Source organism: Botryllus schlosseri, chromosome 12 (genome assembly GCF_051294905.1).
Source record: "Botryllus schlosseri isolate E-star chromosome 12, Bs_hap1, whole genome shotgun sequence".
Lineage (NCBI taxonomy): Eukaryota > Metazoa > Chordata > Ascidiacea > Stolidobranchia > Styelidae > Botryllus > Botryllus schlosseri.
This window is the reverse complement of record NC_137247.1, coordinates 8874367-8901776: the sequence shown is the minus strand read 5'-3', so window position 1 is coordinate 8901776 and position 27410 is coordinate 8874367. Positions and strand designations below refer to the sequence as shown.

At 39.9% G+C, this 27410-nt stretch overlaps 1 protein-coding gene across 1 annotated transcript; it reads right to left on the bottom strand.

Annotated features, from left to right (window-relative positions):
• Positions 1–728: 728 nt before the first annotated feature.
• On the bottom strand, positions 729–21899 carry LOC145452669 (heat shock 70 kDa protein-like). The gene is made up of 2 exons (XM_080330841.1): positions 21656–21899; positions 729–866 (listed from the first exon to the last, which is right to left on the bottom strand). The coding sequence occupies exons 1-2, from the start codon at positions 21839–21841 to the stop codon at positions 729–731; spliced, it is 324 nt and encodes a 107-aa protein (XP_080186967.1). The 5' UTR covers positions 21842–21899.
• Between the last annotated feature and the right edge of the window lie 5511 nt (positions 21900–27410).

Here is a 27410-nt window from a genome sequence, read left to right as displayed (position 1 = left end):
GACACAATAATTTAAATTGTAGCTGCTTACAACATCGTAGCAGCCACTCCGATTATAGACAATTAGAACATATTTTGTAAAATGCCACTCCTAGGCAGCGCATTTTATGGCAGCACAAAAGAAATCAATTGGTTTTTGATTTAGATTATAGTCGGGTACGTTCGAGCCAAGTACAAGTCAGGAAATAGAAAGCATTAGACACCATAATCGCTATATATGTGTGCCAAGTTATAACATTGAAAATAATTATTTTTGGTAAAGGAGGATTCAACATCCCGCCCAGAATTATTGCTCTGTGTGTAGTCCTACTTTAATATGTCAGAGGTCTCTCAACAGTCAAAAGATTTCATACTATCAAACTATGCGTTGGGATTGCAAACCGTTTGGTTCCTCTTTTAATTATGTTTTTTATATGACGATTGACGAAGGGGGTGGGGGGGTGGGCGTGTAATTTACACTGTCATCAAGAGGGCGGGTCTAAAAAATTTTAGGAACCATCTGAACTAGAAAATGAAAACGCTCAAATTTGAAAAAAATAACATGATCAGTAGGCCTATAGCAAGTATACTCACTAATTACTGATCACTATGTAATACCTGCATATTGACAACTGAGTCATAGCATTATGTTTTACTAACAAATTGAATAAATCAGGTCGCAAAAATTATGTCATTTCAGATTTCAGACACCAGTAATTTCTAGGTGCGATGAACTCTGACCATACTGAATCAGTTCATACCTCCCAAGTGCGTATCTCCAGCACTCGTAAAAATGTCGAATGTGCCTTCTTCCATTGCAAGAACACTCACATCGAAAGTTCCCCCACCCAGATCATACACCAATACGTGCCGGCCATCTCTTTTTGCCTGGAGAACAAGACCTCCCAGATAAACAAAAATCAATCAAAGTTGCAGAATTTGAATTTGTAATTTGATCACATTGATGTTTAGTGCTAGTGATGGTGCGAACCACTGAAAGGTTCAGGTTCGTGTGAACGTGAACTTTTTGAAAGGTTCTGTGTCAGCGTGAACATATGACGTCACGTGACGTCACATTACTAATTCCAAGCCAATATTTCAGTGAAGTTATATATTAATGTACACCATACATAGCGCTGACTCAGACCACATTGTGCCACAATGATAAATAGATGTTGACTTTAAAAATGTTACCAAATGTATCGATTGTAGCATTCAAATGCTTTAATAATCCATAAAATGACTATCCGCCATCACTTTGCGTGCAATTTCGTTGAGGAATTGGAACGGAATATAAGCTTATGTCTTGACGGTCTAGGCCAGACCAGTGTTGCCAACTCCGGATGGAAGAAAATCGCTAAAACTGGTGTCAAAAATCGCTAGATAGCGCTAAATATTGAGAAAAAAGCGCTAAATAATAGCGCTAAATTTGCAAAAGGTGCTAAAGGTGTTAAATTGAACCATTATATCGATATATTCTTCTCAGCTATATTTTACTCGTCTGGGGCCAAAGTCACTTATCATACGTAATAGTCATATCTAAGCGGGACAAAACGGCAGTGCATTTCGATAAAGCAGATCGCTTTGCGCAACGATCGCTATACCGTGAACACTGACCAGGTTTGCAGGCATAACCGCTCACTATATCAGCGTGCCTTACTCGATGCGTCCGTGAATACGTGATGCGATGTACCGTGGTTATGCGCTTGACTTCTTCTCTAAACTGTGTTGGAGTTGGCCTACTTGATCACGACATGCGACTTGACACACGTGGACACGACATGCGACTTGACCCGTCACAACACGACGTTGAAACGGGTTTGTTTTCCACTATAAGTAGAGACCTTAAGAAAATAATCCGAGGACCAACCCGGTGTATGAAATGTAATTAATCTGGCCTTAAACGAATGACCAGACATTGGAGCGACCTCAAAACAGTCCCCAAAGTCTGGAAATCGGCATTGATAAGAACAATCGCTGGACGAAATTGGTCATTGTTATGTTCATTGTGTTGCGGCGGTGCCATTGTTGGAGCAATAATGCCGGTTTTCAGACTTTGAGGGCTGTTTCGGGGTGCATGGTTCCATTGTCCGGACAAGATTTTATTTCGTATTTTCGAAATCACTGCGACACTATCTTTCGATTATGGCCATTGGCCAATTATATTAAACTTCAGCGTTCAGGTCGCCAGTTTTAGCACTGCCAACTATGCTACTTTTAGATTACTCAGCAAGAAGAGACACTGTTTGCCAATGCGTAACCGCCAGGAGTTGCGTATCTACTACTATCTATCGGCAGGTAGTAGTCTATAATTATATATCATCGGAGTCCGCACTCTAGTGACCGGTATAGCCAATGCAGTCGTCAGCCAGAACTGATCTTTAGTGGTTATTTTCGGTAAAAAAGCGCTAAATAATCGCTAAATACTTCTTCAAAAATCGCCAGATTTATCGCTAGGCGCTAGATCCATATTTTTTGGCGCTAAACCGGATGAAAAATCGCTAGATCTAGCGCGAAAATCGCTAAATTGGCAACACTGGGCCAGACCGGACAGAATATTCGGATTGTGATCTGACTATTGCTACATTGATATTGAGCAGAGTGCAGAGTTTAAAACTGGTTTCTGAACTTTCTACCGATAATACCCATAAACAAGTTACACAATAGCCAACATCCCAATCGCACGACTCCCTATACATGTAATGTAAATCGTTCTTGATGTTGTATGATTGCGGATTAAGCTCATAACAGAGAGTCACTAAATATTCATAAAATATTTGAGATTGGCAAGGCCTTGCTAGTTTAGTGTTGATTTTTCTGCTGCTAGCGCCATGCATAGAGTGATCCGAAGTTGAAATGTCGAAAAATAATTGCAACCAAGGAGGTTAAAATGACTTAAAATGACTACTTAAAGTTCGTTTGTGAACGTGAATTTCTGAGATTCATACACAAAACACGAACGTGAACCTAGCGTTCACACCCTCCCTACTTATTACTATTTAATTAGATCAGTATCCACACTGCAACATCAATTATGATATATTCCTCGAATCCTACACGATGAGAGAGGCGTAATTCTCCTTAAATCAGTGCTTCTCAAACTTCCTGATAATGAAGATTCCGCGCCCTCCTATCGTCGTATCACAACCAGAATATGCTAACAATCCCCAGGAATAGTTTGATGGCATGGAAGGTTATGACTGTTCATGAGGGAATTTTAAAATATGAATTTCATTCTATATACATAAACCATGGAAAACCACGAAAAATTGTTCGCAGTTTCACTCCACCCTTCCGATGCTTTCACGCCACCAAGGAAGGTGCGCACCGCAGTTCAAAATTCACTGTCCTAGATTAGGAAACGGATATTGTAGATTGGCTCTTTTTTGACCTAAAATACGTAAGTCTTCGACCTAAAAAATCAAAATTATGACTTTTTTTCATCTTACCGTATGCAATTTAGGTGCTTCCCGCATAATATTAGAATTTTAGTACTATACTTAACTTGAAGAATTCCAGTAGTTACATTAAGTTTTATGGTATAGAAAAAATTAAAATTGTTGTAGTAGCCTACAACGAAGGATACATTCCTCCATTCTGTCTACATCACAATTTTTCATCTTGCGCTTCTTTATATGAGAACCAAGCAATGCGCACGCAGTCTGGCTTCAGTGAGGATATTGCCGTACGTTGAGCATAACACCATGTCAACCCATTTATTTCATTTCATTGTTAATGATTCACAATGAGCAGACAATGGGCCGTCTACAACGGTAGGCTACCAGCTGTAAAATGTCATATCATAAGTTGACCGACAGTGCAAAAATCTACGATACAAACGAAATGCAGGCTGTAAAAAAATTGTGACAAGTCAAAAAAATCGCGCTATAGTTATCACACTATTGGTATTTCGTTATTTACTACTGATACTAGAAAACGCGACAGAAACTGTTGAAGGCGAGGAAAATTGATATATTAAGAATGCGAAACATTCAATATCACCAAGCAGAGTTTTAAAGTCTTGACTCGGTAGTAGCCTAATTGAAAATGACTCGAGACTCGATTCAAAACTATTAAATTGAGATTGACTTGTGACTCGGAACCGTGTGAATTGGTTACACCCCTGATATTTAACGAATATCGAATGTTTATGTGTTGTTATTGACGTGTAATCGACTCCAGAAGGTTACTTAGCTGCGTATAATTTCTTCTTGCGACGGACGTGACTCACTCACGAATATTAATATGACGTATCACTCGTCAGTCTGTCTTGTATACACACGTAGACCACGACATGACTAGGATTTGTTGTAACCGCTCGAACGTATAATCTTTGTTGAACCAGTTTTAATTTCTAATGTACTTAGAATTTCATAATACGTACATGTATATGCTTATTAGGGCTGTTCAAAAATAACTTTTTTTCCTGAATCTTGCTGGTTACTTGATTAAATCGTTAGGTTGCCTTAAAAAACGACGCATACCAAATTTGAATTCATTCCGACAAATATTCGCAGGTTACGTAGAGTTTGAAAATTTTGGATTTGCCCAGAAACGCAAAAAAAATTTTTTTTCAAAATTTTCTGTTAACCCCATGAAATTGTTGGGCTGTCTTCAAAAACTATGCAAAACAAATTTGACTCAATTCCAAGCCGTAGAAGCGGAGTTATTTCAGTTTTTATTCGATAATTCTGGGATTATCCTTGATTGGTGGAAAATCCAAGAATTATCACCGAAAAACTGGAATAACTCCGCTTCTACGGCTTGGAATTGAGTCAAATTTGTTTTGCATAGTTTTTGAAGACAGCCCAACAATTTCATGGGGTTGGCAAAAAAATTTGAGAAAATTTTTTTTTTGCGTTTTTGGACAAATCCAAAATTTTCAAACTCTACGTAAACCGCGAATATTTGTCGGAATGAATTCAAATTTGGTGTGCGTCGTTTTTTAAGGCAACCTAACGATTTAATCAAGTAACCAGCAAGATTCAGGAAAAAAAGTTATTTTTGAACAGCCCTAATGCTTATCAACTAGAGAGCATTACACCGTGGCATTTCTTATCTCGTTTTCGTGTGAAGCACGAGGTCTTATCGGGTGTTTTTTGAAATGATGATATCTTGAGATAATGCATGACGATTTGTTTGCAATCATTCTATCCGACTTACAAAATGGTGCATGAATATATTATCTTGTAAATGTGCAAGTTCGTGGGCCGCTAAGAGTAGGCTTACCATATTTTGGAAATCTAAAAAGAGGTCACTTTTTCAGAAATTTGAGACTTGCAAAACCGGAGAAGAATTCCCAAAAACCGGTGAATTTTTCCATCTTTGTGATCGGTTGACTAAAAAAGGTCATCTTTCCCCTCAGAGCTCAAAATACCGTTTTTCTCTCCACATTGCTTGGTGCATGACTAAAAAAAGGTCAACTTTTCGCTCAGAGCAGAAATCACCATTTTTCACTCCGAAATACCCGCCGGAGCGTCACTTCTGTGCTAATTTACGGCATATCACTCGCAAATTGCTCTAAATCTGATCTAAATTTTCCAAAAAGAGGACAAAAGGGCGTCCTCCGAGGACACTTTCAAAAAAGTCAAAAAAGAGGACAAATCCTCTTAAAAGAGGACGTATGGTAACCCTACCTAAGAGTGAATATTTTATATTTTGTGTGATGCAAATTCCTTGTAATACCCATTTTAGAAGTGGCGCAAAACCTGTGATGTAGTAAGCGCTATGATCACGAATTTACTAATTTTAATAGTATTATTACTATTATTGAAATTTTAAAGATCTACTTCAATCCGTAGGTGCAGGTTGCACCCCGGATTACGTGAGTATTCATCAGTTTTATTATGAATAAAGCAGAACAAAGACGACACATGTGGAAAGTGCCACCACCAAAATGAAACTATAGCACATCTCATGTCTGGCCGTGGCGCATTTGCAGAACCCGAATGCACGTGGAGACACAACAGGATCGGTCATGACATTCCTCTTGAATTGTGCAAACACTTAACATCACCGTTCGACAACAAATTGGTACGATTACAGTCCACAGCAGTGATAAAAAACGACCAAGTAAAAATTATATGGGATGTAGCAGTCATAGCTGACCGCGCAATCAGGAGAAACCGCCCTGATGTCATATTCTAGGGTTACCATACGTCCTCCTTGAAGAGGATTTTTCCTCCTTTTTCAGGTTTTTGAAAATGTCCTCTGAGGACGCCCAGATGGCCTTCTTTTTGGCAATTCGTCCCCCTTTACAGCTTTTAGAGCTACGATAGTGGATGGATTCGAGTGAAAATGGACATAAATGACGCTAAATAGAAAATTCTTGGTTCGAACGAAAGTGACATAATATGTGTATATTTACCAGTTTTACTGTGAATAAAGAATATAATAATAGCAATGTGACATATCACAAAAAATTTCGAGAGATGTTCGATGCGACCTGATCCAGAAGATCACTTTATTGGGCTCTTTGCATATAGTTCGAAGACCTTGAATGCATCCACTGGACTAAATTACACTTATACTCCAAATCACAGCATAAATTTCTATAAGCTTTTGCAACTTTTTTGATAACTTCTGGGAGCTTCCTAAATACTCTGAATGCATTACGGATACCATACGTCCTCTGTTAAGAGTATTTGTCCTCCTTGTTGACTTTTTTGAAAGTGTCCTCGGAATACGCCCAAAGGTCCTATTTTTTGAGACTTTTGGTTAAATATGTGGCAAAATCGAATAAGATATAGTAAATCAGCAGCAAAGAAACGCTCCGACTGATATTTCGGTGGCTGGGCTGGACAGTTGGCCTTTTATTCTGTTTTCTTATTATAGTCATCCGACCACGAAGTGGAGGAAATTTGCCACTTTTTCCGGATTTTCCTCCGCTTTTGCAAGTCCGAAAATCTCGAAAAAGTGCCCCTTTTCAGATTTCCAAAATATGTTAACCCTAGAATATATGAAGTATGATTTTTGAATTCGTTTGGAATAAATTTTTGTCGCAACTTTTTGCAACTGTTTCTATTTTTTCATGCAACTTTTTTGTGCAACTTTCATCAAAATGTAAAGGAGTGTATCAAAAATTAAAATTTAGACCGGTCTCCAGAAAAGCACAAATGTGCTTATTGCAGTTCATCTTCATTCAATTTGAGGTGCACTGTCGACAACACGAGGGCGGGTCATATCACGATACAGCAGATCTCGTCACATTAGTTTCGGAATGCATGGTTTCCCAAACCAAATGTCGGTAGCGGAATCCGCTATGTAATGGATGACATAATTTGGGGTGAATTACATCATTTAAGTGACTTTAGCGATTGTACGCAGTTCTAATCATTGGTGATCATATGCCCAAAGCAAATTTTTTCACCTCCAATCATTTTTTATTACTGGCTGACTGCGTTCGGATGAACGATAAGTAAATTAATCCGGTTTTCATGCAATAATTGGAAATAATTTCGCCGCATTTTTCGGTGCGAACGTTCATCGTGGATCTAATAGCTATTTGAAGAACTTCTTGAAGGTACAAAATAGGGATGGTGTGAACCCCTGAAAGGTTCAGGTTCGTGTGAACGCGAACCTTTTTGAAAGGTTCTGTGTGAACACGAACGTGAACCTTATGACGTCACGTGACGTCATATTGCTAATCCCAGCCCTACATTTTAGTGAAATCATATAATGTACGCCTACACAATACCTATAGCGACGACTCAGGTCATATTAAGCCACAATGCTGAAATACATGGTGACTTAGCCAAATGTATCAACTGGAGCAATCATATGCTATATTTATTCCATAAAATCAATATCATCCGTCGCTTTGCCAACAATTTCGACGGGGACTTGCAAGGGAATAAAAGCTTACGCCGTAACGGTCTAGGCCAGATCGGACAATGTATTCGCCGTCTGAAATTGCTACATAGATATTGAACAGAGTGTAAAGCGGGTTTCTATAGTAGCTACCGATATTATCCCATAAACAAGTTGTACAGTAGCCAACACCCCAATCGCACGGATTCGATTTCTTACATTAAACAAGCATGTATTATTTATATCAATTTCGTTGACTGGTTGTTGAAGAAGCATCATTCGTTGACTACCTAGAGGTATGTGTATTTCGTTTTTGATGTTGTATGATTGCGGGTCAAGCTCACAGCAGAGAGTCACTAAATATTCACAAAAGTAAAGCTGAATATTTCGAGTAAACTTTTGTAACAACGCGTGTAAAATCGTTGAGACCGGCAAGGTAGCGGTACATGCTCATTTAGTGTTGATTTTTTTATGCTGCAAGCGCCATGCACAGAGTGGTCTGTAGTTGAAATGCAACGAATTTCAGCCAAAGATGTTATAATGACGCGAAAATTGTACGAAAAGGTTCACAGTGCAGAACCTACCAAGGTTCGTTTGTGAACGTGAACCTCTAAATTTCAGAGGTTCACACACAGAACGCGAACGTGAACCTCGCGTTCACATCATCCCTAGTACAAAACTTCGATAGTATATTCATATTGAATTGAACCCAAATATTTTCATTTTTTTTAAATATTTTCACACTCGTCAGGGGCAATTGTTCGCAACTAGTAGAGAATTGAAAAGAACATTGTATACCCCTGACGAGTGTCAGCCAAAATTATTCGGGTTTATTTCAATATGAATAACACTATTCAACTAATAGTTATCGTATGATTACGTCAAGAGATATTTATTAAGTTTAGATGTTGGATTCCGAAATAAGAGGTATGCGACTCTCCCTACGCCACTAACACACGTGTTTTGAATAAAGATATCAACTTGGTGAATTTTAAGCTTGACTACTAAAATTCCGAACGTTCACTTGACCTATAAAAGTCTATAAATTTTCGGGGACCAGTGGTTGCCGACCACTGATTGAAAAAAATTCTACAAAACTATTTCTAGTATGGCTATCTCTTTGATTTTCATAACAAATAGCTAAGTTTTGGAAAAGCTGCATCTCAATGTTATATAAGACAATGACTTGCAAGCTAGAAGTTACACCACCCCAGCCCACGACGGTGTGTGAACTATATGTAAATATATCGCTTGATTGATTAACTTTTGCTTGGCATTTGAGGCCCTATTCCATTTCATGGACGCACACATTTTCACTAGGGTGACCTTTTCAGGCTATTAATTTTCTTACGACGCCAACACTAGGGTTACCATACATCCTCATTTTTGAGAATTTTGGTCATTTTTATAGCAAAATTCGACTGAGATGCCATAAATCAGCACCGAAGTGACGCTCCGGCGGGTATTTTGGGAGCTGAGTGGAAAGTTGACTTTTTTTATTTTAGTCAACCACTCGATAATGTGAAGGAAAAAACTGTATTTTGAGCACCGAGCGAGAAAGTTGACCCTTATTTTAGTCAACCGACCACAAAGTGGAAAAAGTTATCATTCTTTGAGAATTCTCCTCTGGTTTTGCAGGTCTGAAAATTCTTAAAAAGAGTCCTCTTTACTGATTTCCAAAATATGATAACCCTAGTCAACACTGAGATTTGCTGCAATGCCTTGGACCACGTTTGCAGACGAAAGGGGACTTGAGGTATCGTATTTGACTTGTTTTGTGGACTGTCGATTTACCGCTTGGCTTTTTGCGGAAAATCATCTCCGCAGTGCGTTATTTTTTTGCTGGGTACCGGAAAAAATGTAATTTTCGGCATTTACGCTAGGCCTTCCGTGATTTTGGGAAGTACCGGATTTGACAGCTCTCCGGGATCCGACAGCGAAATGCTGTCGTGAAGGTTCAAACCTAAAGAACGTAAAAGTGTATGCATGATCGATTGAATAGCGAAGAAAGAAACAAACCAAGGCAGATATTCAGTATCCAGTAACCCCGGTATATGTAATATCTCATACCCTACTAATGATAAAAAATTATGAATGCAGCTTCTTACTGCAACTTTTGTTAAAGCTAGGTACAACTTCCTCGCGATTTTGTTGCAACAAAATCTTGCCCTAGTCATGGGTTTAAAGTCCCATATATTGCCATCATTGAAGAAACCAAGCTTGTCGTTCCTTGGTGATAGTAAATCTTCATCATTATATTTCGCAAACGAACATTGGTGGGTTCTGCACTGTGAACCTTTTTCATATAGATTACAATTCCTCACGTCATTATAACATGTTTGATTGAAATTCTTTTGGCGTGCTGTCCATTCAAAGTGCCAAAGTGTTATCTCTATTGAGAGGCATGCCAAAATAGTGGCTATTTACATTATTATAGCCGCCAAATATTGTTGTTTCTGCATCACACCTCTATCTGTATGCTTGTTGCTCATGAATGTTTTTCATACATTTGCTCCATTCTGGAAATGCAGTTGCGACGTGGCAATCGTAACACTTTAAAACCTAATTTTTTGTTCCGTTTTAGATTTTACATGAAGGGTAAGGTGACTAGCTCCGTTTTGTACAATTTTCAAAAGAAAATTTCCATCAAAGATATTATAAAAAAAATGCAAAATTGGTACAATTTTTCCCGGTCTCCCCCTATAGCTAGCGGTTAAGACAATGTTAGTGGTGCCTGAACATGTTTAGAACCGACCCAATACAAAATCATGTCGAAAAAATTTTGCGAACCAAATTTTCATAGTCGTAATAGTTTTACTGCTAGAATCACTTGATATGTCAAACTAATAAGCAATAGGGGTCTTAGCTTTCCCGTGCTCCAAAATGTTTCTGTGACCGGCCGCTAATATATCCTGGCCGGCCATGAAAAGCGGTACACATGTATAAAAGCGCACCTGTACACATGTTTACCTTTATTCAGTGTTAGTGGTAGAAATTAAATTGATTTTTACTGACGATTAAAGAATTACCAGGCGACGGTGCGTTGTAAACAAATCACGAGTTCTACTCTTCCGAGGTAGCATTATGGTACACTATTCAGCTTCTTCCTCGGTCAGACCAACGACTTGATAGGCGTTCAATGCACTGGAATTACATATTTGCTGTTTATTCGCCTCTCCGCCGCTCAAAAATTTCGGCGGTGCACACCGGTTATCTTTTGGGGTAGGTGGGGTAATTTATTGTCATTTTACAACCGTTAATATAATCGTGTATATTTGAAATATTTTGTATTGAAATAAGTCTCGTTAGAAATAAGCACCCACATCGGGCTCATACAAAAAAATGAATGTCGCTTCTGTTGACAACCTAACACTTTCGTGGGGTGAACAGAAAATTTTAAAATTTTCGATTTATTCATTTTTATATAATAAATAGAAACCTTCTTCTCTTGTGGCATTGCGGCTACTTGCTGGAAGTTCTCCAAATTTGGTGTGTAGTCTTAAATTAGGGTTCCTAACAATTTTATCAATTAGACAGTACAATTTGATTAAAAAAAAAGTCATTTTAGACACCCCTAATGTTCATAGGTCACATTATAACCACCCGACAGCGGCATTGTGGCTTCACATGAGTGACCACTGGAAACAAGTCCGTGACATTGTTTCTAGAACGAAAAAGAGCACACTGAGTTCAGATGTATGTGTAAAAATGGACCAAAAAGTAGTTGTTCACAGGAGCGAAAGCGCCAATGCGGAACCGGTACATTCGGTTTACATGGAGAATAAATTAGTTACACAAGTATATATTTCAACTATCTATGGTTGCACTGCTTCTGACCCAATAGGTCCCCGGTCTTAGAGAAACCCATCTCGCGATTATTTATTAATAAGACAAATTCCAACTTCCGCGCTTACAGTTAAATATCTTGTATGCACCACAACGCATACACAGGGCTAACACCGGATTACGAGTAAAGCAATAGAGGAGCATGGCAATATGCCAACTTATATCGTCGTTAGCCCGACTGTTTTAGCGGTCCGTAAATATATTATTTTTGCCAATTGCACTGTTCGCGAATAATGGTGTTGTTACTTGCTAGAATAAAACCGCTATGATCAGTTTAGTATCTTCATATGCTTGATATATTTAAGTATTCAAGTGAGAAGCAATGACATGAGGTAATATTTTGGAATCAGTTCAGACTGGTCCGGCCCGCGAGCGTTTTCAATTTCGAATCCGGCCCGCGACGCAGTTTGAGTTTGACACCACTGATATAAGCCATATACAAATCGTGAAGCGTTTCTTGTCCAAGTCGGAAGTAAATTAACGTGCGTCAAATCAGAATTTCCTTCTCTCATGCCTCGCTGGCCGCATTTGGGAGAAGGATGCATTCGTCCCATTTCACTTGTCTGTTTGTAGTTGCATGTTCATAATGATATCGTCATTTGTTGTCTATTTTGTGAACAACGAATTATATTTCTGAAACAAAATAGAAGGTTTTCCTTGTACAACAGGAAGTCGGGGTGGCCAGGTAGGAAAGGAGTTTATTTTCCTTTGCACTACCAGTGTTGGTCTGCAAGGGGCGAGATAGCGTAGTGGCACGTTCCACAGCTGCGGCATCAATGGGCTGCGGGTTCGAGCCGACCGAGGTCGACTGCAGGATTCCAACCTGCACGGCTTTGATAGCCGATTTCCAGGCGCAGAAGACTATGTAATATTAAGACATCCTGACGCAAAACTGTTGCAATGCAACTGCAATTCAACTCTATTGTTAAACGTCCAACAAAAGTATTATCCAAACCTGGCGAGTACATAGCAGGATTCACATTTAATTAAGCGTCTTCACAAATACGCAACTTAAAATGTCCGACAGAGGCTTTATATATCCGCAAGTGAATAGACGACATGAATAAGATTACTAATAATAGTTAAAATACTACAACGATTAAAGTACACAAGGAAAATAATGAATGGCAATGGTCTGATGTTTTTCTAGGCTCCTCTGCACATGCTCAGCACAAGAGGTGTCGTAATAAAGCCTCGAAGTGAGCCGTGCTATAAGTCGATAAATACGGAAACACAATAAAGAATATCGGCCTGGTGTAAAATGACCATTGTAGTCGAATCTCCCTGAATATCAAACAGCAACAATCATTGGTGGCCCGTGGGTAGGGCGAGGGGCCAAGCGAAACTTCCTGAGGGCAGCATATCTCAGACCGACTATTCCCAACTGCATGTTACCCAGACTAGTGAAAGGCAAATGAAATATGTAGATGTAACTATTCCCTCTAAAATGAAATACCAAATCCACAGGCAACTGCGTCATTAAAGATGTGATTCTCGTGTGTGAAAGTAATCTCAAATACAGTGGCAATGGAAGCTAAAAAAACTCAAGAATATTATCATTTCTTCGCAGGTTGACTTCTGCTTCAGTTTCATCATCGTCATCATTTGGGTCATCCTCGTTAGCTTCGTCATCGGCCAGATCGTCTCCTTCGGATTGGTCATCGCACGATTCGTCTTCATCTCGTGTTCCGTAATCTCTCTCGGAGTCAGGTCCGTCGTCTTTCCCATCAAGGTGATTTTGAATTTTGGCTATCCATTCCTCGTGTTTCTCCTTCATCGAGATCATCTCTCTTGATTGTATTCTTCTTTTGATTTGCTTCAATATTTATCTCATCATGTTTTCCTTCCAGTTTTTTTTCTCTCTGCAAATTGTTTTCGATGTCCAGCTTTTGTTTTGTTTTCAATATTTTCATTGGGATATTGTCATATTGTCAGCAGTTTTAGGCTACTTTCGTTGGCTTCAGTTCAAAGTATCTTCCTTTAGCTTCCCGACTTTCAAGGTTCTTTTAATTTCGCGTAGAACCCCTATCGTCACCTTGCATTTTGCAAAGACGTGCTTGACATTGTCTGCCTCGTGTCTGCAAAATTTGCATTCATATTTCTCCCTCTTTGCTTTTCCCGCCACCAAGGGTTTCTCTTCTTATTTCTCTCTCCAAAATTGTACGCATTCATCGGTAGTTGTTCACTTTTCTTTGTTTGTTAGTTTTGGATTTGGTTTCTGTGAGTGTTGTTGATTTGTACCATTTGTTCTTATTTCTCTCTTCTGTTGCATTCCCGAATGGTTTGCTAACTTCCTTATATATCATTTTGAAATTTGCTTCTTCTCATTTTGCTTGATTCCAGGTTATTTCCTGGTGAGATTATAACAGCCTTTTCCATTTTTGGCTGGCTTGTCTGCGTGTAGGATACTGTTTGAATATTTTTATTAGTATTATATTTAAAAACAATTTTAGTGACGCATATAACAACTATGGTCTTTGGCGTCACGACTTAAACAGTTGCTAATCGAATCGACATTACGACAAGTAAATACAAGGCACCTAAACATTTAGTATTGTCTCTTTGTCTTCGCTATGAATTCCCACAGCAAAGGTAACATGTAATCGGTAGTTAATATATTTTCCATGGTGAAGGGTACTCCTAAGTCCGGCACGGCAGCTCTGAACTGGCATCTTTCGTTGGCGTACTTCGCACACTCGATAATAACGTGCTCTGCAGTTTCTTCAACATGGCATGTGGTACAATCAGGTGTATCGGAGCATCCAATCTTGTAAGATGGGAGTTGAGACGACAGTGTCCGGTCCGTTATCTGGAAATGGTGGTTTCGGCACGGCGTGGCGTGGTTAATAGGTAGTTTTGTGTAGGCCTATATGCCAGGGCAGAACTGTTTGAAATGTGCTCCAGAGGCGGTTTCGATGAAACGTAGGTTCCAGTCTTGCCTACAGTGACTTAAAATCAATGAGTTGGCCTCGCTAGAAGTAAGATCTGCACTTTGGTCATTGAAGTCATGGGCCGCAGCCTCTTTCGCAAGTCGGTCAGCGACTTCGTTCCCCTTAATACCACAGTGTCCTGGAATCCATATAAAAGAAATATCTCGATGACTTTCATGTAAGAGATGGGGAGTCAGTTCTGATATTTGATTGGTAAGATAGTTATTTTCACCAAGATGGTTTTTTAACGACAGCAATGCACTCAGAGAGTCACTCAGAATAGCAACTCGTTCGATGGAATTTTCTGAAATCCATATCAATGCATCGAATATTGCTCTCAGCTCAATTGAGAAAATTGATAGGAGTTTCGAACATACTTTTGATGTTCTTATATTGCGATCGGGGATGTGGAAGGAGTACCCAGCACCGTTGATGTTTTTAGATCCATCGGTGTAAATTAGCATTAGGTTTGGGTATTGCTCAAAAATATAATATCTGAACATAGGATCGACAATGTGAGGTGGTGGGTCGCGTCCGCGGGCTGCTTGCGATGATGTATCAATCCTAGCGCAGTTCAATAGCCAAGGGCATATGGTAAGAGGATGGTTGCCTCTGAGTTGCAAATCATCCAATATTTGAAGTCGGGATAAGATATTGAAAGTCACAAATCGCTCTGAAAGTAGATTGTAAATTTCCTCCCATGAACCCTCCAATAAACTACGTGCTGGGTTTAATTGTTGTGTTCTGATCTTGGAACGGTACTTGAGACAAAGATACTGTTTGAATAGATTCCTTCGTTGAATATTTATATTTTTGTGCTAGTTTGATATATCGCTTCATTCTCCCAAAGTTCAATCGGTCTTCTTAGTTTCGCCAGCCTGTTGATTTAAATCGCAGCCGGTTATTTTGGAACTTGGGTAGGGAATATCTAATCCTCCCTCATTCTTGGATTTTATCAGTGTTTTACGACTGATCGTTTCCATTTTCAGGGTCTATCAGGGAGTGGAAAAACAACCTTTCAATTTCTCTGTTTTTTTTCTGCGGTTGAAACACTCTGGCTGTGTACATTATAGTTGTGTTGTGTTACAGCGAGACTCTTTAGAATAAGGATCTTTCCCACTCACGTCAGGCTTCTCCTTTTGTAGTTGCTAAGGATTCTCCTTAGTGTGTCTTTTGTCTCGTTCCACATACGTAAGGGAAAATATTGCCGTAGAAAAATTTGTATTTGAATAAAATAGGATTTATAATAAATAATTAAAGTATTGGTCACGGTAAATAGTATTTATTGATAATACAAATTTCTCGACGGCAATAACTCCGCTTCCAATGGCTGGAATTGAACTGAATTTGGTGAAAATCGTTTCCGTAGACAACCTAGGACTTTCATGGGGTGAGCAGAAATTTTTTAATTTTTTTAAAATTTATTTTTATATGATAAGTAGAAACTTTCTTCTCCTGTAGCAATTCGGCTACTGGCTGGAATTGAACAAAATTTGGCGTGTAGGCTTAAGTTAGGCAACCTAACAATTTCATCAAGTAGTCAGTACAATTTGAGAAAAAAAGTCATTTTTGAATACCCCTAGTGAACATGCCCGACATTTGCTGTATTGATGGGTTATTTAATAAAAGTATTCTCTGTAAAAAATCTCCACATTTGTTACAGGTGTGCGGGATAATAATATAAGCCCTTTAAAATAAATGCACAATCTCTTCACGGGGCGGATGAAATCACTTGGCGGGCCGGATGTTTGCGCACCTGACCTATATTTTCAAGTTTTGTGAACTCTTCAGCGTAACAATTATTTGTATTGTTCATTTTAGTCTCGCTTACTATATGCTTCAAAACAATTGCTATTACGAAAAATTCAATAGGCGACCCAAGTTTGAGTCGCAATCCAAGCGTTAGACCAGACCTGGGCAAAGTGCGGCCAGCGGAGCTACTCTAAGAGGCCCGCGTGCCCGTTGCTTGAAATTCAAGAAATAAAACCAACTTTTGAATATTGGTGCGTGGAGTAAAATCGTAGGCTGTATCACCTGATCGGGAATGGAAATTGGTTTACTTTGAAGCCTGTTCAATGTTCATTGATATGCCGCAATTACGCAGCCTACATCCCCCGCAGGCTCGCATGCGTAATCCAGATTAAAAATTAAGCCAATGCAGCAAAGTATGTCGTAACAATTATACAGTCACTAAAAGTCACTATTTCTGTTATGTTCGTGCATTTACGTTCAGTGTTGTTTCACTCCTAATTTCTATAGGACTAGTAATTACCGCCAATCATTATTTCCTCGTGTGTCGTGCTTGTATTTATACCCTGTGTTCTGTTGTCTCGTGGTCTTTCATTTAACTGAACTCTGGATCGTGTCGCTGCCGTTAAGTTATTCTGCTGTTATTATATACTGATTTCATATTGCAACCTCGTCGTATTGAGTTATTGTTCAAACAAGATCAAGAACATAACAATTTCTATATAGTTTAGTTCAAACCTTCTTTTTTTTGCCATTGTCACATTGCGCAATTGCGCATTGTACGGTGTGTGCTTAAAATTGTTTCGTGATAGCCTACATTTCCAAATACTTATTCGGGAAAATAAGTTAATCAGTGCTCGTTTTTATTATGAGACATGATCCTCAAAGGGATGAACGATCACGTCAAAACCGAAAGCTGGAATTCAAACTGCTGCACCCTAAGCTCAAAGGGGGCCAAAAATTAGTTAGTAAATTGTTATAAGTCTTAGTATTTTTCAGATATTTCTAAAATGTCGTGGTTAGATGCGTTGATATTAACATAGATGACCCTTTGAATGAATAAAAGCATAATTTATATATATATATATATATATATCAGCATTTCGGCGTCGGCCGTTACCACGCCACGACACACCAAGACGTTGACAATGAGGTTTAGGCTGATTCTGCGAAGCGTGCTGCCAAAAAGATCAGCGGTGAGGAAACCTTGACTAAAAGTACCGTCTCATCTTGGCCGAAACCGATATACATATATTAGGGATGGTGTGAACCTCTGAACGGTTCCGGTTCGTGTGTACGCGAACCTTTTTGAAAGGTTATGTGTGAACGCGAACGTGAACCTCACGTGCTTAATATTAAAGTATTCATGTGAAAAGCAGGGGCACTAAGTAACATTTTGGAATCAGTTGACTGGTCCCGCGGGCGATTTGAAGGCTTGGTAACGGCCCGAAACGTAATTTGAGTTTGACACCCCTGGTCTAGGCCAAGTCCCGACAATGCATTCGGCGTCTGGGTATTGCTACGATGATATTGGACAGAGGGTAAACGGACGTGATACCGATATTGCCACATTAAAAAGTTATATAGAGCAGTAGCGAACACCCCGAACGCTCAGACTTGGATTTGATGATAGAATAGACATAAAATCAAGATTGACCCCGTTCGCCTACAACATTTTTCACCTCAGACAACGATATCAATTTCATGGATTGGTTAAATAGGCATCATTCGCTGACTACCTATACATGTCGTGTATTTGTTTCTTTACGTTGTGTTATTGCGGGTCAAGCTCACAGCAGAGAGTCACTAAATATTCGAGCAAACTTTTGTAACAAAGCAAGGATTATTTTATAGATTTTCAAGGCTCATGCTCGTTTATTGTGAATTTTCCATGCTGTCAGCGCCATGCATAGAGTGGCCGCAGTTGAAATGCAATAAATTTCAACCAAAGGTGTTATAATGAAGTGAAAATTGTAATATATGAAAAAGTTCCACAGTGCAGAATCTACCAAGGTTCGTCTGTGAACGTGAACCTCTAAATTTCTGAGGTTCACACACAGAACGCGAACGTGACCCTCACGCTCACAGCATCCCTAATATATATATGTCGATTTCAACTAGCCGCAACTGTTCGCATCTGTAGTATACCATTGAATAGTATATTCATATTGAAATGAAACCGAATATTTTCGACTGACACTCGTCAGGGGTAATCGCAGAGGTGGTCAGTAACGAAGTACTTCTACTTTTTCGAAGTACTCAAGTAGTTTTCCTCTACTTCTGGTACTTACTCAATTAGATAAAATCTTCGCTACTTCTACTTCTACTTCATAATATTTTGTGATCTACTCACTTACTTTTCGCTATTTTCAGTTTGTCAAGTAGAATTAGTGTCACCCCAAATTTGAAAGAGAAACTGGGAATTCTCGGGCTGTTTTCACGGAGTCCTAACTTTCCATTTTCAGAAAATTTAGGTCGCGCTTCACATCAAGTAGGCCTAGATATGGAGTTACAAATATGATTTCACGAAAATGAATATTATTCATGTTGCATTGCACCGCATTGTCGCCCATATGACATATTTCATCACAGCAAATATGGTCCATCATAACATTTGAAAACCCCGTTTTGCAATTTAGCATTTACCCATCATATCCTAATTTATAGAACCCCATGGCGCGTTCCAATCTGGAGGAGCGGGCTCTGACTTTTTGAGTCTTAGATCTGTTTTAGCAGACCACCATTAAAAATGTCTCGACAAAATACATAAAATGCATTTTCCGCCTTTCTGATGTAGTATTGATATTTCTCGTTCCATTCGCAGTGTTATTACTTGGAGATCTAATTATTTTTAGTTTTCTGGTCTGGAGAACATACATGTTTAAGTTTAAAAGCAAGTGTAGCAACGCCGTCTATTTTCCTAAAATACAATCACACAATATGGCATTTTGCGTTAGCCTGCCCTACGTCATATTTTTTGATCATCGTATATGAATCACGCATCGTATCCATGCAACTTCTCCGTATTGCTCTTCGACTAAACTAAAGGCCGTAATTTGCGTGAGGGAACATGCCATGACATTTTCTAAAACGGGATGCTCGAGTAAACAAAAGATTAGGATGTCATCTCCAGAGAAAAACTATCATTGGCATCTCATGATGCAGTCGAATGCTCATGCTGTCGGAAATTTATACCTTTTGGGATGCATCAATATGAATTGCACCTTCCGCATAGCTCAATTCGCAGTTTTTGAAAGTCCATGCAAACGTCTTATGATCGTTTTCAAAACTACTCACTTATTTGAGCAGATTTGTAGTCAGCAAATTCTACTTCTACTTCAAGTAGTTTTAGGTTGCTTATGGAAGAAGTACTTCTACTCGTACTTGAGTAGATTTTTTCGTCGCTACTTCTACTTCTACTTAAGTAGCTTTCTTGACTACTTTGACCACCTCTGGCTAATCGTGAGCAACTGGTAGAGAATTGGAAAGAACATTGTATATCAACAATCGTATTACAAAATATGACGTCACCAGCATGAATTTTCGAATGCGAGAGCGTTCAATGTACTATTTTTAGGTGGTACACGAACTTGAATATACTATTCAATTGTATATTGAAGGTCTGTACCTCTAACAAGCTCTTCAACTGTAGTATAACAAAATACCTTTTGAGGTCTTGATATAAAAACGTGGATTGAAGAGAATTCCAAATGTATCACACTTAACATTGTTTCGAATAATGACGGAAAATAAATAGAACATTGTTTTTTTGATAATTAACTGTCATTTTCTCATTATCTAATATCAACGCAGCCACTGAGCAGCATTTATCAACAATGTAATTCACTGCTTTCAATTTAGAAATAAAATCAATACGTTGGAGAATATAGCCAAGCAATTTGACTCGGCCCGCCAGGGTATTTTCTGTTACTCATCATGCCCGCGGAGAAAAAGTAATTGCCCGGCACTGCATTAGAGTATAGGCAATGAGTTATACGTCGAAGCGACGCTGATCATGATACTAGCTCTAACTGGGTAGAGGTGGTACGCGGCGAGTTTCCTCACACGGTTCGTCGGACCACATACAGGACAATGATATTTGCTTTTTGGCCCCTGTAGTGCACCAACTAACCAAGTGGTTCTCAACCGCGAAGCGTCAAAATAGTTGATAACCTAATTTGTATTATTTCTAATTCGGAAAATCACGAGAGAGTTTCGCTTCATTACTAGTAAAACTCCAAAGGTCACATCAACGGAATGTCCATCTGAGATTAAATATCCTACTGTGCAGACTCATTATAATTACTAAATTTCCAATAGCCTACTATAACAAACATTCTGCTGTTTAGAGATGTTTTATTGCGATTGTGGAAAAAAAAGTTGGATGAGTAGGTCAATCACTTCGAAATGCTAACAAAAATCCATTTCTCCTGTGATATACATAACCATTTTCTATAATAACTTGAAGATAAGCTGCTAGATAGATATGACCAATTAACAGGCTTGACGTTATATGTTCATTAAAAAAATGTTTGGTAATTTTGGTGGCATGTATTTCTTGCGATCATACTCAGATGTGTCCTCGGAAGCCACCATCTATATTTGTGGAAATGGATTTTCGGCATTCGCTCATATCAAATCGAAGGAGCGGATTTTCAAGACACGGCCACGTATTGCAAGAAATGCAGTTGCAGAATTTGCTTTGAAATAATAGAAGTCAACGCAATTTCTTCATGAATAGTATGATATTATTTTCAAGAAGAGCCATTTTGTTGCTGTTTATCACTAGCATACAGTTATCATTTGCACGAGACAGATGACGATTGCACAATAGTTGAGCTAAATTTGAACTGAAACTTCGTGGGGGTCCGCGGGGTCCGTGATGGTTCAAAAGGGGTCCGCGGAGACAAAAAGGTTGATAACCACTGAACTATAGGTGGCGAGATAGCGCAGTGGTATAATCCGCGGCTACAACACCAATGGGTGCGGGTTCGAGTCCGACCGAGGTCGACTGCCGAATTTCGATACCCAAGTGTTGTAGGTTTACCTAGGCTCCTCCTCGCCACCTCATCCGTGTCAGCGGTGTCTTACAAAAAGCCTAGAGGTGGGCCGTGCTATAAGTCGGCAGTTACGGAAAATAAGAAGAATATCTGCCTATTGTAAATGACCATAGTAGCCGACAAACACCATGAATACCCCAAAACAAACAAACAATCCACTGAACTAACCGCTGTTTATTCTAAGACGTTCATCGCCACATCATCGCCACTTCTTCCACAATAATAGCAATATTAAATAAGTACAACAGAATTCAACATCAAATTCGAAAATCGAGTAGCAAACCTCATTCTGCATGCCGTAAGCAATAGCAGCAGCGGTTGGTTCGTGAAGCAAGCGTAGCACCGTCAACCCCGCGTAGTCTGCTGCTTCTCGTGTCTTTTGTCTTTGCGAGAAATTGAATCGTGCTGGAATAGTGATAACTGCCTCCACAACTTCTTTTCCTAGAAATTCTTCAGCTATTTGCTTCATTTCCAACAGAACTTTCCCACTAATTTCTTCGGGATAATAGTCTGATGTTTCTCCTTCAATGCATATCTGGAATGCAGTTTAGGCACATGATTCAAAATTTTACTTTTGGTCACCAACTACAAACATAGCAGACACAACAGGCGGTAACATATGTGATAAGTATGGTGATTTTATTTTACCATAAACGGAAGATTTTGACCTAATAAATCAAAATTTTGACATTTTTTTCACCCTAAAAAACTTCACTTTGTTAAAATTCACACAAGGCCGTGTATGGAAAATCCGATCTGTTGATTTGTTATCAACGAGTGCCGAAAATCCATTTCCACAAAGATAGGTAGTGGTGATTATAATAATAACGCGTAACGCTTCCGACGTGATATAAGAACCAATGCCCACGCAGTTAGCTGATTGGTATGGGTTTTATTGGTGCTCGCCTACTGTAGCCTTGTGCACCCGATCGAAAGTTTGATTAGAACACGACCTTTCTAAAGCGTTCGATTAGACAGGAGTGCGAATTCTATAACGCTACAATTTTAATTGAATTGAATGTGTAATGTGGTTCGATTTTTTGTTTTTGCGACTTATCAAAAATTAAGCATAAGTTCTTAGGCTTCTTATGGGAAGACAAATGGACGTGATACACAACAATGTGAGTGCAATTGTTAATTATCATCAAGAAAAACCTTTGGAAGGTTATATAATGACCATAGACGCAAGAAAAGCCTTTGATAAGGTCGATCACCAAATGCTGTTCAAAGTGCTTGATAAACTGCCCGTCACGAGAGAAACTCATTTATGATAATCCTATTGCGACCCTCGAGGTTAACGGCCTCCAAGCAGCAAATGTAAATTGTACGAGGGGCATTAGACAAGGATGTCCTTTGAGTATGACACTATACGCGATTAGCGCAGACCCTCTAGCCCACAAACTATGCACTAACGACAACATCAGAGGTATCCGAATCGGCGGGATAGAGCATAAATTAGACCAATTTGCTGATGACGTCACACTGTATCTAAGAACAACTGACTCTATTACAGCAGTCCTTAACGAATATCAAAGCTTGCATAGAGTGACAGGTCAAGATATCAACACAGGCAAGACGGAAATCCTACCACTGAACGAAAAATCGCGTATCAGACTGCAAAAAACTGCGCACGCACATATGCTAAAGCCAGTAATTAAGATACTGGGCTTATACCACGGAGAAAGCGAACTGCAAATGAACTTCGACAGACTCTGGCAAGGAGTCGAGAAAAGCGTAAGGCATATTAAATCAAAACGGCTTTCTTGGATTGGTAAAATAACGGCGATTAAGGCATACATAATTATCAAAATAACTTATACATATGCCAACAAGCAAATTCCAGACGACAAGCTCAAGCAACTCGAACGCCTCGTCTTCGGCCTACTGTGGAGTCCTGAGAAGCTCGAGCAGAAAAGCAGAATGCAACTGATCAGACCTAAGCCAGAAGAAGGGATTGATATGCCAGATATCGAATCTGCAACACAAGCAAAGAGAGCAAAAAGACTACAACAACTTAGTCGACTCGAAAACCCGATTGATATCTGGCATGCACAAGCGATATACAATCTGACAACGAAGGTGAGAGATATAAATTGCAATTTATACAACAACCTCTACCCTCACAGAAATACATTGACGGAGGAATGGAAGAAGGAAAAGGAAATTTTCGACGTAATTAAAGGCCAATCACAGGATATACAAGAACTAAGCCAGAAAGAAATGTACAAGATCCTTGTTAAAACGAAGACGCAACAAGGAGGAAGCCGCATGGCGGACTGGAAAGAGATATGGCTATACCAGCCCAATATCAAAGATCACATTGACAACAAGAAACGTGAGATTTCGTATCGCATTAACACTGAGAGCTACTTTACAGGCTCCAGAAAAACCAACGCAGGCTGGATACGAAGAAAAGACGCCTACTTGAAAAACAAATGCAAATTCTGCCAACACGCCGAAGATACTCTGCGTCACACCTTCGCCGAATGCGCAACTTACAAAAAACTGTTCTCTCTTGTAATACAGGATCTCGAGAACGACCTGCAAACGACTATTGACGCTACACCCGACGAGATCATACGCAACGTCTACGACGGACCGCAAGCTCCGACTATAATAAAAACTTTTATGAACGTGAAAACCAGTGGCGGCTCGTCCTATAGGGCAACTGGGGCATTGCCCCACCTAAAATTCTGTTCAATAACAATTTAACCATTTATAGACGCACAGCAATCAATATATACCGAGATCACAGCGAAACCCGCGTTCTTCTTGTGCTTTCGCTTGCAAGCGCCCATACATAGCGAAGTCTCTGCGAAAATCGAATTCTCTTCTGTGTTTTCGCTTTGTGAATGCCTAGCCGGGGCTTGCCCCGGTAGCGCTCATAACAAGCTTTCACTATCTATTCTCTCAAAGCCGCGCACAATAAAGAAACGGTGATTTACTCTCTCCTATTCGTAAAATGGCCGAGCAACCGGGGCAAATATGCCTACTCGCCCCTAAGGTGTGATGTAACAATCATATCTATATCTGAACTCGGTTACCGTAATATGCGTTGAGTCGACCTTTGCTGGTATAGGTCGATTTTGACGGTGTTTCGCACCATGATAATTCTTGAAACTTGGTATGATATGTCGTGAAGGTAGTATTTAACACTGCTCCAAGTTTTAGGCTTGCTACTTGAAGATAATGGTAGTAATTCCGTTTCCGAAGTTCAGTGTGTGCTGATCTATCATGTACATAGTACAGCAAACGGATTTTACTCAAAAGCCGGTATTGGTCTCCATTGATTTTGACGATGTTCTATACCGAGATCGGTCATGACATTTGGCACGGTAAGTGTTAGTATCGACCGATGTAACAAGTTTTAAGTTTGTCACTGAACTATGTGGGTGGTAATTTCGTTTCCAAAGTCGAGTAAGAGCTGACTCTTCATTTATCGCCAACAAATTTACGCAAAAGCCGTTATTGGTCTCTATTGATTTTAACGATGTTCCATACCTAGATCTGTCATGAGCTTTCACACGGTATGTCTTGATTTTAGTATCGAACGCGGTGCCAAGTCTTAAAGTTGACACTCAATGATTGAGGCAGTTATTTCGTTTTCGAGGTCGAGTATGGTAGAGATGCGCGCTGATCTGATACTTAGCCTACCTACGTCATTGCGGATCTCACGCAAAAGCCGGTGTCGGTCTGTGCTAATCTATAGTCTGCGTTCCATAACGAGATCGGTGATGATATTTCCAATGGTATATCTCGATGATCGCATGAAACAGCTAACCAAGATTCTCGGTTTGCATTCAAGTATTCGCATAATTTTATGTTCGCCAATGTCCATTTCACTGTGAAATTGTGGCCTTCAAACCATTTGCTTACAATCCCCTGTCAATTGCGATAGCTATTTCATTTTCGATGTCGGCTAACAGCTGATCATTCGATCAGCCTATTCCTCGATCTATTTTACTCAAAGTTCGGTGTTCGTCTGTTTGCATTGATTTTGACAGTGTACCATACCGGAATGGGTTATGAGATTACGTATGCTACTTCTCGATGATTTCTTGTAACAGTATACTAAGTTACGGCTTTTATTCATGTATTTATATATTAATATATTTTCCAACGGCGATTTCGCAGCAGACTTATAGACAGTGAGCCGTATGTGTTGTGTCACAGTCTCCAGTTTCAAGCCCAAAATGTCCTACGTTGTTCCGAGACCGAAGTTCCGAGGCTGCTGTCCTTAGTTCTTCAAAGACCATTCAAATTGATGTTCTGGATTCAATATGACAGGCCCAATCTATGAGATAACAATTGCGTATGTGTCCGAACTCGTTGACCTTTCCAGTTAGGCTTACGCAATCTCTCGAGTTCTAGTCATTGGAATTAGTCAGGTCAAGTCAAGTGCGAACATGAATCGTATTGAATCTTTATTCCGTACGTAGTTTACGCAGTTGCCTTTAGAGCGAAAATGAGAGATCTAGAAGTTGTCCAGTCTATTGATCCAATCGTACGCCGGGTGCCTCCGCTTTGGTTGCCTATTATCACCTGGTCGTAACCAGAGATGGCCACAGTCCGGTTCAGGAGCAGGAGCAGGATTTCAATGTTTTTTTACCTGGCCGGACTGGATCCGGATTTCGAATTTGGGGTGACGGTCGGATTTTAGGGTCTATCGATTTGCGTAATCTATAACTCTACCATGAAATCAAAACGCATGCTACTAAGGATGACCTGATACTTGATTCGTGGCATAGGGACGATTCTTAGTTCACGTACATTTTGTAAAATAATCCTTTGATTAAAAATAAATGAATAAAACATTTGTTACCACACTTCAAGTCACGGCTCACCGGCAAACCTCTCGCGGCACCTACGTTAAAATCACTGTTGTCGGGAAATTCATGTGACCATCATAAAGTTACCTTTTTACCTTGGAAAACGCCATTGTGACGTCATGTTGATAAAAGTCGCTCGCAGCCCTTGCCCCACCACCCGATATTGTCACGAGCCGCCACTGGTGAAAACCCTTGTGTGGGAATGGAAAAACGCACTCGACATACAAAATGAATACGACCAAAATATTGACCAACGCATCCACGATATTAGAAGTAAAATATACCGAATAATTTAAGCGAGCCATTTAAACGCTCGCGCGATAAATCGTATTGCATTTATCGACCCACAAAACGCAACCAATCCTTCTACAAACTATCCAAACCACCCAAACCTCCAATCCCATCCCACTCTACCCCACCCCTAAACCACCACATACTCCCCCAACCCACCCTATCCACCACCACCCCTACCCTATTCGTACCCCACCCACCCCTACCCTATTCCTACCCCACCCACCACCACTCTACCAAATATATATGAAAATCACACGCAAACGAGCGCCAAGTACTGGCCACTCCTACTACAACCGCGACCGCGAATCGATATCGACTGCTGCGATGAGATGAGCCGAGCGACTACGAGCACCAACTTACGACGGCGTCTACTAAGACCGCTTATACAAATCCTACTTCGGCAACGGCTGAGACGAGATGACCCGATGATGGGGAAAGATTTTCTTTATGAAATTTTTGAAATTTTATGTACATATTTGAATAAACATCACTAAAACGGTTGGCATGCTAACGCGAAACCGGAGGTGACATGCCAACGTTTTCGGGTATAGGCGGGGTGGCATGATAGCGTTACAGAGATAGGAATTGCTCGCATATTGACCCTTTTAGGTATAGGTGGGGGTGGTGGATTATCGCGAAAACCGGGGTGGCATGCTAACGTTTCAGGTATAGGTATAGCGACGAACTATCAAATCAGGTTTTGGCGCAGTAGCGAACTACCGCTCATTCAGATGTGTGCGGCGGTGAGGTAATACCCGGCGATCGGTTGTGAACTAACACTATAGGTATAGGAATCGGTCGCAAGGCCGATTGTCGCAGTTATGATGATAACACTGGTCTATACGATTTTTGCGCCAGGACATCTTCGGGTCAGTTATACCTAATTTGGGGGCGCTGAATAAGAATCTGACGTTA